The sequence below is a fragment of the Mastacembelus armatus genome, chromosome 13 (genome assembly GCF_900324485.2).
Source record: "Mastacembelus armatus chromosome 13, fMasArm1.2, whole genome shotgun sequence".
NCBI classification, from domain to species: Eukaryota; Metazoa; Chordata; class Actinopteri; order Synbranchiformes; family Mastacembelidae; genus Mastacembelus; species Mastacembelus armatus.
The window spans coordinates 9,838,386-9,853,216 of NC_046645.1; the positions used below are offsets into that span (position 1 = coordinate 9,838,386).

General features: G+C 41.0%; 1 protein-coding gene across 1 annotated transcript in view; it reads left to right on the top strand.

Moving 5' to 3' along the window:
* LOC113134227 (Down syndrome cell adhesion molecule-like protein 1 homolog) overlaps positions 1 to 14,831 on the top strand; it is a 31,738-nt gene that overhangs the window by 14,970 nt on the left and 1,937 nt on the right. The window contains exons 16-29 of the mRNA XM_026313478.1: positions 2,274 to 2,420; positions 2,515 to 2,670; positions 5,246 to 5,385; positions 8,064 to 8,217; positions 9,941 to 10,058; positions 10,365 to 10,528; positions 10,728 to 10,826; positions 12,211 to 12,399; positions 13,194 to 13,322; positions 13,500 to 13,658; positions 13,790 to 13,945; positions 14,092 to 14,122; positions 14,263 to 14,381; positions 14,555 to 14,707. Of these exons, the coding sequence (XP_026169263.1) occupies positions 2,274 to 2,420; positions 2,515 to 2,670; positions 5,246 to 5,385; positions 8,064 to 8,217; positions 9,941 to 10,058; positions 10,365 to 10,528; positions 10,728 to 10,826; positions 12,211 to 12,399; positions 13,194 to 13,322; positions 13,500 to 13,658; positions 13,790 to 13,945; positions 14,092 to 14,122; positions 14,263 to 14,381; positions 14,555 to 14,707 (1,914 nt within the window). The remainder of the gene's footprint in view (positions 1 to 2,273; positions 2,421 to 2,514; positions 2,671 to 5,245; positions 5,386 to 8,063; positions 8,218 to 9,940; positions 10,059 to 10,364; positions 10,529 to 10,727; positions 10,827 to 12,210; positions 12,400 to 13,193; positions 13,323 to 13,499; positions 13,659 to 13,789; positions 13,946 to 14,091; positions 14,123 to 14,262; positions 14,382 to 14,554; positions 14,708 to 14,831) is intronic.

Sequence of the window (14,831 nt, forward strand, 5' to 3'; positions counted from 1 at the left end):
ATATTTGACATTTGACAATAAAAGTGTAAAGCAGTAGGACGACTGACCCCTGTGAGCTGCACTAATTGCAGCTGCTACGGAAGAAATCCTAAACAAGCTGACAGATGCTAACGTAAAAACACAGATAAATATATCTTTAAAAGAAAATATCCTCACTCGTTCCTCTAAACATTGCACCTCTTTTACCATTTTATTCTTACTGTTTTGACTCTTCCTGTTTGTTGTGTAATGTAAAGCTGCATTACATAAAAAACAAAAGCAGTGAATTTGTACGCTGTATATGCAAACAGTGTTTTCCAATACAAGACATCTCCCTCATACGTCATCCACATTGGTTTTGAGTTTTTCTTCCTCTACAAACACACGCACGTCATATACATATTTGTCCATCCAGTGAACAGTTGGCGGAGCCCCATTGGTCCAGAGCAGACAGAGCCCTCCAGTTCTTCCCTGTGGCTGTCACCGTGGCGACAGTGATATTGATGGCCATTATGATAATAGTGATAACAACAAGCATACTAAAAATAATTATAATTAGCTTGTCTCTCTGTCTGTCTCTCTCTCTCTCTCGTTCCCTCTGCTAGCTTCCTGCTGTAATTATCCACAGCTGAGCGCATTGTCTCTCCGCTCCCTCTTTTCATCTTTTTCTGCCCTTCCCTTGCTCCCCTTGCTTTTAACTCTCTTCCTCTCTTCCTCCTTCTTCCTCTGCCCCTCGCACCATCTCCTCCTCCCTTCAGGCCGAGTCCAAAACTGCTTTTCAGTATGTTTCTTTATTCCCAAGGTTTTATTTTCAGACACATTTATTTATATAAGGTTATTTTATACATTGATAACCACTCATTTTTTAAAACTTACCTGCTTTGGTTTAGTTGGTTAACCCTATCTAAGCTTCAATACAGAAAATTGGGGACCAGCTCAGCTTTTTGTTTTCATTCTCCATCAGTCCTTTTCTGACTGGGAAAAGAAGAACTGGGCTGTGTTTTGTTGCCTTCTAATTATTTAGAGTTAGAGCCTAAAGGTTTATTCATGCAAAACCCCTGTTTCAGATTTCTAATCCTCCTTTCTCCTTTCCCTCCCTTCCTCCGTCCTCCTCCCCACTTCTTCTCTCCCCACCAGCTGCAGAGAAATTCCCTGGTGGACTTGGCCCCGATCTCTCTCTTTCATTACTCTCTGTCTTTCAACCGGCTCTCTTCCTCTCTTCCTGCCCCTCCTTTCCTCACAAGTTGACTTCTGTTCATCTTTAACAGTGTGCGTTATTCAAAGCCTGAAAGACTAATGGTCAGCGGTAGCCAATAGAAGAGACACCTGGACTGTTGGGGATAGAGGGACGCTTGTACAGAGGAAAAGAGATTGTGGTTGTAGAGATGGCCCTATACATCAGGCTGGATGCATGACATGAGCTTTTTATCTATCACTTGCCTGTTTACTCACTGATGGTTTGATATGGAAATGGCCTTTAGGGTTACACACAAGGTTTATTTATCTTTTATTTTATTTATTTCCCTATTTATTTTGAAGAGACAGCCTTTGCATTAAGGTAAAAAGAATCTAAACGTTCACAACTTTTACTAACCTGTTAAACGTCCCCGACCAGGCTAAGTGCCGGTCATCACAGTCTCAGGCTGTACAGCTTCAGAACAGTAATAAAACTAGCAATGTCAGGAATTTATGGGAAAATGACTTCAAAATGATGTAAGACATCCATTTATTTTAAGTGATGCAGCCATGAAAAGCAGAGCCTTGCACCTGAACGTTGCACTCCATGTTCATTTCAATGAGGAGTTGAAACATGCTCATAGAGAATATGATACTGTCAGACAGCAAAGATGGTTTTTCCAACTTTAAGCTACTAAAAGAAGAAATGCAAATCCATTTAAACCACTCTGACATGCCAGTGGGCCAGATCCCAATTTCTGAAAATACTAATTCTGAACTTTGTGAAAATGTAAATATGGCAACAAAAAACTGGATTGAACCTAATATACAGTATGTGATATTGTCACACTGCGAAAAATCCGTTTTTTCAACCTTAAAGCTCCTTTGAGGAGTTAAATGAAGGTTCCCTGATTTTTTTTTAATTTTTTTATTTTTATCAGTTTATCTGTGTATTATCTGAGCACTAAGTTGTCACACGAGTGATTGGTTTTTACACTTCAATGAAGAAACCTTTTCTACAGAATTAATCTGTGAAATACATAAGATCAGATAACTGAAAATGCATGTTTTAGATATCTCATCGGCCTTTTCTCTTCTCTCTCTCTCTGTGTTTCCAGTGCCCAGCCAGCCTCCTCAGAATGTGCGAGCCATCTCTGTAACGTCAGACGAGGCAGTGATCACATGGGCCGAGCCTCCCAGGATGACGCTGCATGGTGTGTTGAAAGGTTATCGTGTCGTGTTCTGGGCCGTCTTTCCGGATGGAGGTGGGTTGAGGGATTCCGCCATCTTACTTAGACACCATGACTGGTGACAACTCAGTGCTTGGCTTGAATGTCCTCATTTCCTTTGGTCACTCAGAGTGGGGTGAAATGCAGAACATCACAACTACCAAGGAGCAAGTGGAGCTCAAAGGCCTGGAGAAGTTCACTAACTACAGCATCCAGGTGCTGGCCTACACCCAGGCTGGCGATGGCGTCCGGAGCAACGTCCTGTATATCCAAACCCGTGAAGACTGTGAGTCCAGTTTTAGTACATCTTCCCACAAAGATAAATCAAATAATGAATTGACATACAGTACAATAATAGCTCATGTGCTCTGACCACATCTTTGGGGCATGTCTAAGGGATTTTCGCCTTGGTTAAGGCTGCAATGTGGGAGGCAGAGAGCCAGAGGGGGTGGAGGGGCTCTTTGTAAGACTGAGGTTGCTGATTAAAACCTCTTTGTGCTATGATGTGCCATTACCAGTGCTAATGAGAATTAAAAAGCCAAAAAGTGTGTGTCTGTGTGTGTGTGTAGGGTTAAGGAGCCTAAGGGTGTGGGTCTTTGTGCATGAATATGTGGAAGTCTTGGTGGGGAGGGATAGGTGTGTGTTTTCATGTCTATGTGTCTTAGCATTGGTGCGTATGTGTGTGTGTGCGTGTACATGTGCTATTGTTTGTGTGCAAGACTAGCTCAACACCCAGCACAAGGAGAGGGATTAATTCTTTGTGGCTTAGAGAGAATTAATTTTGTGCTTACACTGGCGGTGCTGTGGATTACATCCGTATCCGCCTCTCCTCTCCCTCCCTGGGGCCAGGCAGAGGAGGAGGCAGGCGTCTGAAGATGGAGAAAATGAGGGAGCACAGGGGTAGTGGGGAGCGCAGAGATTCTAAGAAGTGTCATTTCAGAAAAGGCCTTTATTCTCTCTTCCACACCATATCTCCATTTTATGAGCTGGCCTCGCCGCAGTAGTTCTTCAAATGTGTGTATTGTGTTAGTCTTTGAGTGTGCCTGTGTGTGTTTATCAGGAGAAAGCTGAGTGTTTCTTTTTCCCTGATGTAGGTTGACACTGTGTCCAGGGGCAACCTCTTCACATACGTTCAGTGTTCACTGTCTCTCTCGGTCTCACCCTTCCCTTTGCCCTCACTACTGTCTGTAGCATATGGGAAAGTGCTGCAGTGCAATTGTGCCAACAGCCAGCCTTTTTCTGCCTCAGACATTAAACATAAGGGTGAAGCAGACAGAGATTCATTAGTCAATTCTTTGTCACGCTTTTTGGAAGGACCCCTCACACCCTGGGGGACACAGCATTTGGTCCCGTTGAATATGTGCATTTGTTTGGTTTAGGTGAAGTCACATGTTCATTTGTGGATTTTATTTACACAGTATGTTTACTTTAACTTAGTTTGTGTTTTCTAATTCTTTCACATTGTTCCGTCCCTCTAGACGTGTAAAATCAATGGGACTCAAAGAAATAAACACTACACTTTTCTGTGGCACAACTAAACACTGATAAGAAGAAAGATATGAAATCAATGCATCTGAGGTAGATCATTAGTTGCAGTAAACTGTGCTAACATTTCAAGAAGAAAAATATGAATTTTATATGAAACATCACTGGATTTCTCTTATTTTAATTAGCTTGATATTCTGAGCGAATGGACCTACAGATACAGTACATATAGACAAACACACAAACAAGTCACTGTTTATCATTGAGTTGTCCATATGATAAAATAATACATGAGCAAAGAAGGTTTACAGTGTGCACATCTAACCACAGTTAGGTGCAGGACCAAAGAGCATGTGAGAAAAAGGAGAATCTACCTTCAGCTGTAGTGGAAGAAGATTTTCATTTTTAATTTTCACTTTGTCAATTATTGTTTGGGCCGACTATGGAAAATTGTGTAATATATCCTTTATGAATTCCTAAAGGCCAAACCAGCATATTAAATTATTTCATTTTGTCAAATTACCAGTCCAAAACATATTCAGTTTACATTTGTAGAAGATTAGTAGATTTAAAAAAAAATCACATTTGTACATTCGCACCTATCAGTTTTGGGCTTTATTTAATTTCTTTATTTATTTATTGTTAATAATCAGTAATTTAAGATGTGGTCATCATACACATATAATTTCATGACCTAAATTGTCCTTAATGAGGAAAATACCTTGACGATCAAAATGTTGATTCTGGCAGGTCACAATATTTCCGTTCTTTCACGAGGCACTTTTATACGTCAGAAGATAAGAGGTCCAGTAAGTCCATTATTTTTCTGTAACAAGACACCTCAGGGGCATTATCACTGTTATAACATGATAGTGGAAACATGGGAAAGGCTGTTTAATTAACTCAAGTCAGATAATTGAGGAACATTTGCTCAGCCTCAGCCTAGCATACAGCATCATATGACTTGAAAGCCAAATTAGGTATTACACATTTTACCTCATACTCCCATTTTCCTAATGTTTCACTTCCTTTAGTTTTTCTTTGTTATTATACTACATATTTTTTGTTTTTTTTTTTAAATGGCCTGTTGGCATTGGAGAAGAATTGCACTGCTACTCAGTATGAAAGCTAACTACTAAAATATTAACCTGCCAACAGACTGCAGTATCAACAATTGAGCCACTGGGTACACATGAATGTTTTTTGATTCATGTCTTTTCATCATTTAACATGTATCAATGATAAATAAAAATGGGCAGACCTCCCCAGACACTGTTGCACTCTCAAAGTTATAAAGTTAGTGTATCGGAGATATAGTAAAATGTAACTGGTTCATAGTTTCCCTGCTTCCCTCTTCTCTCCTCTTTATGATTCAGACCCAGGACCCCCAGCTGGCATCAAAGCTGTGCCGTCCTCTGCCAGCAGTGTTGTGGTGTCCTGGTTACCCCCTCACAAGCCAAATGGAATCATCCGAAAGTACACCATCTACTGCTCCAGCCCCGGGTCAGGCCAACCGGTGAGTTAGAAGAGGGGGTGTAGAGAGTTAGGATTAGGAGGTGGATGAAAGAGGAAAAGAGAGAAGAAGGTCATCCAGCCATAGCTGAGGATGCAGGAGACAAGATCCTTTTAAAATGTGGCGTACAACTTCTGTTATAAATGTTATATGATGCCAAGATAAAGGAAAATTGATTAATTTCTGCATTTTTGAATGTGTCTGTGATATGCTGCAGTCTCAGCATGATGTGTGTGTGTGTGAGTGAGTGTGTGTGTGTGTGTGTGTGTGTGAGAGAAATGAGCTCTCTTCATACTGCAGCGTGTGTGCGTGCAAGCTCACCCTCCAGCCTCATTTGCATATCTGCGTCTCATCACGTTGCCAGGACAACCTCATCTGTTCATCAACGAGGGTAGAAAACAAGCCAACAGCAAACACAAATTCTCACTTACACACAGACACACACTCATAAATAGATCACACCACATGTATAGAGGTGCATACATAAATGCAACTCATGTTTTTATGACAGTGTGAGTTCAAGAGCAACATATCCTGTTTTCTCACACACACAAACACACACACATGCACATGGACACACTACATAAATGAACCTATTTGGAAATACACATGCATCTTCTCTTTAGTCGCCCTCATTCACAAATCACTCTTCCTCTCTTTTTCTCTATTTACCTATCTATCTCTCTGTCTTTCCCCTTCTTTCTCTGAAGCCCCCATGCAGAGTTCGGGATGATTACTATGTAAATGAGTGCGACTGGAGAGAAGGAAGGAGGGATGGGGGGGTCAGACACTCCGCGTGGGGAGTACTTTTGTTCCTCTTTTCATTATCTAACTCTATCGTTCCCCGGATCACCGCTATCACCATGCCAGAGGAATATTTTAATATCCGTTACAGCAACACACACTCTGTCACTCCTCCCCCCCTTCCTCCTCCCAACATCTACCCACCCACCCATTCATCCGTCTATCCATCCATACATCCACTCTCCATCCATACATCTGCCTGCAATGGAGAGCATAGAGACAAATGTACAGAGAAGAGAAGAAGAAGACATTGATATATGTGAGAGTCAGGGGGAGAAATGCAGAGATGGTGTAAAACAGAAGGCGGCATTGGTGGATAGGTGGAAGGAAAAGCAGGGAGTGGGCTGACACATGACAGGGAAATGTGGAAAGGACAGGGAAATAAAGAAAGGGATGAATAGTAGAAGTGATGATGAACAGGGAACACAGGGATTTAATAAAAAGCCCAGTGGATTCATACATGTGAAAAACAACATACATACTGGAATCTATTTGCCCCGAATAAATCGTTCTGCAGACAACATCCCAGCAGGCTAGGACAGAGCTCAGCAACACTGCAGTGTGTTCGCAGGTTTTTACTGGTCCGCCACATTTACTGACTCTTCAAACCATTTGACACTTGTATCGCAGTCATTTCATCTGTGCACATGCACCTGTCAGTCAGTGTCACACTAGTGGGGTGCAGTAAAACGTGATTTAGAGGGTGACAATGAATGTTTGGTGTTTACCTTACAGCAAGTGTGTGTTAAATTTCTGATTGTGTTTTCTTTTCTAATATTTTTCTATTCATAGTGAAGACCAGCAGCACAATACCAGACAGAGCTGCTGAGTAGTAATATGTAGAAGTGTGTGTCTGTGTGTGTCTGTGTCTGTGTCTGTGTCTGTGTCTGTGTCTGTGTCTGTGTGTGTGTGTGTGTGTGTGTGTGTGTGTGTGTGTGTGTGTGTGTGTGTGTGTGTGTGTGTGTGTGTGTGTGTGTGTGTGTGTAGAGATACCTGAGAAGTAGGAGTTGAGAGAATAAGGGTGTAATTGATGGGTAGGTGAATAGTGACTGGCAGGCAGCAAAAAAGAGAGGTGGTATGTGTGCCTGTGTTTGTGTGTGTTGAAGGGACAATGATGTGCACATGTCTAGACAGCAGGCACATGGCTGGGTTAAACACACTGCAATTACACATGCACCTCCAGGTCAGGTATGTGTGTGTCAGTATACTGGTGCATGCACGTTTGTGCTTGCTTGTGTGTAACCGTTCCTTTTTCTCTGCCTGTTCCACTCCGTCACAGCTGATGCCTGCAGTAGATAGGCCTCATTAGTGTATGGCTGTTTATGACATCTCTGATTGACTCATTTATCTGCCCCTATTGTCTACCTCTGTCTCATACTGTATCTGTGTGCCCTCCTGGAGGAGAGCAGAGGACGAGAGGAATTGGGCTTTACTACCCCTTCATGCAAACCTCTCTCCAGCTTCATGTTTCCATACAGTTTTGCCTTATCATAATGTGCCCCAGAACCCCTGTACCTTCTATATCATCCTGCTGACTCGAGGGGAGAATACAGGACTTGCTTCACATTAGGGTGATGTTCATTCAGTTTTTGCATCCGGTTCTCTGCTAAAGTGGCAAAATCATCTTGACTTTTGCATCCCCCAGATTTCACTTTGGTAGTTATTTGTAGCCAGAGCACAAATTAGGGATTTATTTAATGTTTACGTTTTTAGTCTTATGGAAATGTTGAAAATATGTTGAAATAATTTTTGTCATTGTGTTTTTGGGAGTTTTAAGGGTGGAAATCAGTCTAGTATAACATTCTTTCTTAAATTAAGATGTTTGGAGATTGCTCAGCTCTGAGAGATGAACACTTTTTCTTTCCCCTTTCCACCAGCTGCCCAGTGAATATGAAGCCAATCCAGAGCTGCTCTTTTACCGGATCACCCACCTCAACCACCGGCAGCAGTACCTGATCTGGGCTGCAGCCGTCACCACTGCAGGCCGAGGTAACTTCAGTGAGAAGGTAACCGTGGAGCCGGCAGCTAAGGGTGAGTCCCTGAATGAAATGAAATAACAGACACAATTAGGTTAGTGGCTGGGTGAAATTCAGGTCAAAAGGTATTTTTGTGGCTCTGGAGAAAGATGCACAACATCTGATAAAATGCCTCAAGTGACATAACTTTAGGCAAAGGAATCAAAAAAAAAACAACTACTGGTTCTGCTGCATCAAATTTTATTTTTGTTACTGCTCATCATGAGTCTAGCAGGGTTATAGAAGTGCAGTGCTAATTCTGTGGAGTAGTTTTTTTTATTTGACTGTGTTTTCTGTGTATTTATGCATTTCTTTGAGTTTTAATGTCAGTGAAAAGCTACTGTTTAAAATAAACTTTCGCTTCCAAGCAAATTTAGGCAAATTTTCACCATAGACACAGAAAATCAAAATCTACTGTTGCTGGGTGGACTTCAGTGTCCCAATTTCTTCCAGATTTTTCTGATGCTTTGGTTGTTCTGTCTCTCTGCTTCTGCCGTCTGTGTCTCGTAGGAAAAGATATGACACGACAGCGTAGTATTCCTCTTCAAGTTCCTTATCGACACTGCCATGAACTAAAAATAACACTGTTTAAAGGATGTTTTGTTCTGCCTCCCTTGTGACTCTGTGAATCTTGTAAATGATCACCCTCATACTCTATCACTCGCTCTATATGCCTGTATTCTTAATCTCCTTGTTTTTCTAACCCCTCTTTCTGTTTCCGTGTCGCTGCCTCTTTTGACTTCACAGAGGTGCGCTATTGATTTCAGAGTTCAGAGGGCACCAGATAAACTGCCCTCAACCAGTAAAATGAGATTAGGGGAACCAGGGGAAGACCACGAGTGGAGGGAGAAAAGAAAATGACACATCAGGAGCAGAGCTACCTGTAACTAATATACAAGACAATACAGAGGCAAAAATTAGGAGTGCAGTTAAATCAATAGGCTTTGCATCAAAAGACAAGAAGAATAAGGAAATAAGAATGAAGAGTGCGCACTTTCCACCATGTTATCCTTTTCTTTATCTATCTACCTTTATCTACCTTTGACTGACTGTGTGTGTGTGTGTGTGTGTGTGCGTGTGTGTGTGTGTGTGTGTGTGTGTGTCCTCGTGCTCGTGCTCGTGCTCGTGGGTGCATCAGCTGATCAGCAGCTGTAAAAGGCAGTGTCCTCCAGGCTTGCCCACTCAATACTTCATTCAGCCTTAACATAAGTGCACTAGAGCACTAGCATTAAGACGCCAAGCTTGAGAAAGAAATAGACAGAGAGCGGGTGGGGGGAGTGACAGAGAATAAGAGGGTTATGTGCCCGAATGGATGGATATTTTTACACATCCTCTCTGCTCTTTCTTTGTCCCAGCTTCTTCTTATTTTTATTCTTATTCACGTACAATTCCTAGGACAGTGTCGCATTAAGCAATGACTTCTTTTCCACCACGTGTGAAATCCTGGAAATGCAAATGGAAATTCTAATGGATTTCCTATTACCAGTCACATGTATTGATAAAGAACATTCTGAAACCTCTACAGCATTTGTTTATTGGATTTGAAAATTGTTTGTTTCACAATTGCAAGATTATCCAACTGGTACATATTAATTATGCTGCTGGCCTACTTGTATTATGGTCTGTTTTCCTGTTAATGCAATTAACTCTAATAGTCTTTTTTAAATTAAATTTCTGTGTTTATGCACTCATGTTATAATTTTTATCATATTATCATTCTCTCATTTATTCTCCACCAGCCCCAGCTAAAATCCTGTCATTTGGGGGTACAGTGACTACTCCTTGGATGAAAGAGGTACGACTACCCTGTAGCTCAGTTGGAGAACCAACACCTACAATAAAATGGACCAAAGACAGGTGAGAAGCCACCCCAGAAATATGTATTGTGCTGCTGCAATTCCTTTTAGACTGAATTAGTACTAAATTATTACAGATTGTTTAATAATAGCTCAATTTTACAAAATACTATGTAGTTCTCCAACAAAAACTCAAATCCTAACTTTAATATAAACAAAAAACACGCCATTATTAATGTCATGCCAGTGGATAAACTGTACAGCTTCTTGTTGGGTAACAAAATGAGAAAGAAATGATAATAATACACGGTAAAATAATTCTTATGATTGATGGAACTCCTGAATCTGCCTCCTTCCTTTCCATTAGTGAGGACACAGCCATCCCACTGTCACTAGATGGACAACGTCTCATTCTGGCCAATGGGACACTGGTGCTGCGCTCTGTCAAAGCTGAAGACTCTGGTTACTACACCTGCACAGCCACCAACACACTTGGCTTTGACACTATCATAGTCAATCTTTTGGTACAAGGTAGGAAAATGCCATTGAAGATACTGTGTTGCAACCCCACCTCATTTACAGGTAGAGGCCCCTTTGTTCATGCTGAAAATAAGAAATGCTGTGTGCTGGCCATGCTTATAAAAAAATTATATATTTTCTTCACAACAGAGATGATTAATATTTTAGTGCAGATATTATAGAGTGGCTTATTCTTGTTTCTGTTCCAAAGTCCCTCCAGACCAGCCTCGTCTAACCGTCTCCACCACCTCCACCTCTTCCATCACTCTGGCCTGGATACCAGGAGATAATGGAGGTAGCTCCATCAGAGGTAGGTAGCCTTCCATAACAAAGCTGTCTTTCAGTCTTCCTGTATACTCATTTTTCTGTTTTCTCATCTGGAGTTTATGTGTCAAAAGATGACACTGTCCAGATTGTCTCTTGAGGTTATCATGGTTTTTTTTTTTTTAAATATGAGAATGAATGAAAAGAATTCCTGTTGACGTTAACCCTCTTTCTCTCCTCTTTTAATATGCTACACTTTGTTTGTGTGTATAGAACTCTAATAGTTTATTGACAGACGTCCTTTAGTGTTTTCTTATGTGTCATTAAGACAAGTGAATTGTAAAGCCACCAAAAGCCCAGGCTATTTTTTCATGTGATGCATATGGGTCAGCAAACTGCCAGGATGATCCAGAGAACGACACTAATTTGCATGCATTAAGGGCACGGATGTAGGAAGTAATATAAACTTTAGTGGTGGGTGTGCAGCTTTGCATTCAAATAATGCAAAACCAAATCAAAATTTGCGTGTGCCATCCAGTGCCTCATACATCACTGTATCCTGTCCGTATGTCTCATATGTATATGGGAATACCTGTCTGTCTGTGAAACCATCTGCACGGTGTCAAAGCTAAAGTTCCCTATCAAGTATCTATTTTGCATCACTACTGCTGTACTAAACACTTTTTTGCACATCGCTTGTGTAAAAATAAAATAAATAGATAAACGAATGAACCAAACCTGTAGGTCAGTAATCCTGCAGTGACTATTGATGTCATGTTCTAATCTGTTCTTTAGTAGTCTGTTATTGTGTCGTTCTAGTGTATTATTGTACTGTTCTGTACTGTTCTCTTTGCTATTTCCTGTTATGTTCTGCTGTGTTCTCTTACATTCTGTGACAGACAGAGGGTGACTATAAAACTTCTGAACAAACACTGCAGGATCTGCACATGTTAACCCTTCTAATGTTTTGGACTCTATCACACCATCTGTCAGAGACAGAGGGAGAAAAGAACGATGGTACAAACCATACAAAGAAACACAGAGATTCATATTCATATCAAAAGATTCATATATACATAATTATATACACACAGAAGGAAAGACAGACAGAGATTGAGGATTAGATTGAAAGTGTCTCAGAGCTGGAGGGAGTTGGCTCTCCAAGGCAGCTGATTTAAAAAAAAAAAAAAAACCAGTCACCATATTGCATACCCTCATTTGCATACATGCTCAGTCAGCTCCATCCCAGTCTTGGGGTTTGTAGGTAACTAATGGCGGCGAGAGTGGCTAGACCGTCATCCAATCACAGCCTGTCTGGGAAAGTGAAGCACTATCTTACACTACCATCTAGTGGGCAGTAGCAATACCAACGTCATAAACTTTAAGAGGGTTGTTGCTGAGTGTATTTTTTGATGTGTATGTGTATTCAGGTTTTGTCCTGCAGTACTCTGTAGACAACACAGAGGAATGGAAAGATGTTTTCATCAGTTCTACTGAGCGCTCCTTCAAATTGGACAACCTGCGCTGTGGCACCTGGTATAAAGTTAAGCTGGCTGCCAAAAACAGTGTTGGAGCCGGACGCATCAGTGAGATCATTGAGGCAAAGACCCATGGGAGAGGTGAGGAGCCAGGACTGGAAAATGAAGGGATGTAATGTGCATTGAAAGTAATGAAAAGTGTAATAAAATACACATTTTCACAAAGGGGTGGTAGACATCAACTTTGTATGGCAAGATAGGTGTTGAGTAGTAACACACAGTCTGAATGGCAAATTTTATGGACTAAAACTTATATATGCCAGATATGAGAGGGCTTTATGGTGCTGTCAACAGAGAAGCTTTAAGTACTATACAGCATTCATCCAGAAATATTAAGAACATCAGAACCCAATATTAAATGTTTTATCCTTGACTCTATGGCAGCACAGAACAGGCTTTGAAGCTGTGGACACGAAATGGTTTTTGTATTTACCTAAAGGATCAAACTTCAACCCTATACTCAGAGTACTGTAGGCAATAAAGCATTTCTGGCCTTTTTGCAGATGGCTTCATGCTCCTTTTACATCAAAAAGTTTTGTCCTTTTCATTGTCTAAGAATTGCATCATAGCTGATGCTATTTTGGGATGATTACATTTAAATGATCATATGTATTTATTATATATAAATTATACTTACTACATTTAGTAATATATTTTTGGAACAGGCTCCAGCTCACTATGAATCTGAAATGGACTATGTGGTAGAGGATGGATGAATTTTTGGAGCATCCACTCTTACTTTGTTTCTAGCTGCTGTGTAGATGGATGCTGCTCAGTTACCAAACGAGTTATGCAGTTATTTGTTGTTTTATTTTCCCCTAGTTACCTTCTGTATAGTATCACATAAACACATCACAATGTTACTTGTTTTACAGAACCCCAGTTCAACAAGGATCAGCCAGTCTTCACCCACATTAACTCCAGCCATGCCCGCCTCAACCTGCAGGGCTGGGCCAGTGGAGGCTGCCCCATCAGTGCCGTCACACTGGAGTTTAGACCAAAAGGTGGGTCTCTGTTTTTCCATTTTGCAGTTGTTGGTAATATCTGGAGATATTGAGCAAACAGTTTAACAGGAAAGAAATACATTGTTAGCATAGGGGTAAGTTTCCATTACTGTTATGGAAATAAGTAAGGAAAAAAAAGATTAAGAGAGTCAACTCTGGTATGCATACTTGTTGCAGGTACATGGACGTGGCAGAGTGTACGTACCAACGCTACCACAGATGTGTTCCTGGCAGAGCTGCGGGAGGCCACGTGGTATGAGCTGAAGATGAAAGCGTGCAACAGCGCTGGCTGTGGCAACCAGAGCTCCCAGTTTGCAACACTAGACTATGATGGAAGTGAGTAGGACATTTTTTTGCGTGGCACCTCATTTGGATAAATTGTATCATGCACTACTTTTTAAAAAATGAATGAAACTAATCTCTAGTTAACTGACTAACTAATCTCTGCCATTCCTGGATTCATGCAGGCACAATCCCACCAATCAAATCCCCCTTGGAAAAGAATGATGATGTCAAGAAGTTATTTTCTATTGGCTGTCCTGTCATCTTGGTCACTCTGGGTGTTGCACTGCTCTTCATCATTCGCAAGAAACGCAAGGAAAAGAGGCTGAAAAGACTAAGAGGTGAGAGAAGCAGTAAAAAAAAAATAATGAGGAAAGTGGTAAAACTAAATTGGCAAAAAGAACAAGAGAATCTTAAATGAAGTTGAATTTGTTTTAAAAGATTGATTTGTATGTCTAAAAAATGATTTGTTCTCTGCTCTCTCTAGATGCCAAGAGCTTGGCTGAGATGCTGATCAGGTAAGACTGTTATTTTCCAGGATTTCTCCCAAGGTCAGTCTGAAATATCATCAGGGTGTAGTTCAAAATCCATTTTACAAATCCGCATTTTGCATTTCCTGAAAACTGTGAATGTTTTTGTATATGCTTGTCTGGATTAGTAAAAACAACCGCAGCTTTGACACCCCAGTGAAGGGGCCTCCTCAGGGCCCGCGGTTACACATTGACATCCCCAGGGTGCAGCTGCTAATTGAGGACAAAGAAGGCATCAAGCAAATCGGTGAGAGGAAGAGAGTGAGACAAAGAGAGTTGTTGTGTGTCTTCATGTCTTACAGAGGGCATTGGCTCAAATGATCTTCATGTCTAACTATGAACAGTGGGTGGCATTAGACATTTATTGGTCAATTTAACCTACAATGCTTATAATTGTAATATTCATTCTGTCTGTCATAGGTGAGGACAAGGCCACTATCCCTGTGACAGACACAGAGTTCAACCAAACTGGAAACCCTCAGAGCTTCTGCACAGGCGTGTCTGTCCATCACCCTGCTCTCATCCAGAACACCGGCCCTTTGATTGACATGTCAGACATCAGACCAGGAACCAGTAAGTCCTCTCACAATTACTGTCCTATACTGAAACAGTATTATCATGTGTTGCCTATTCCTTTATCATTAGTCCAGTATATACATGTTGTAGGTATAAACATTATAGGATTCCTGCATTTTTG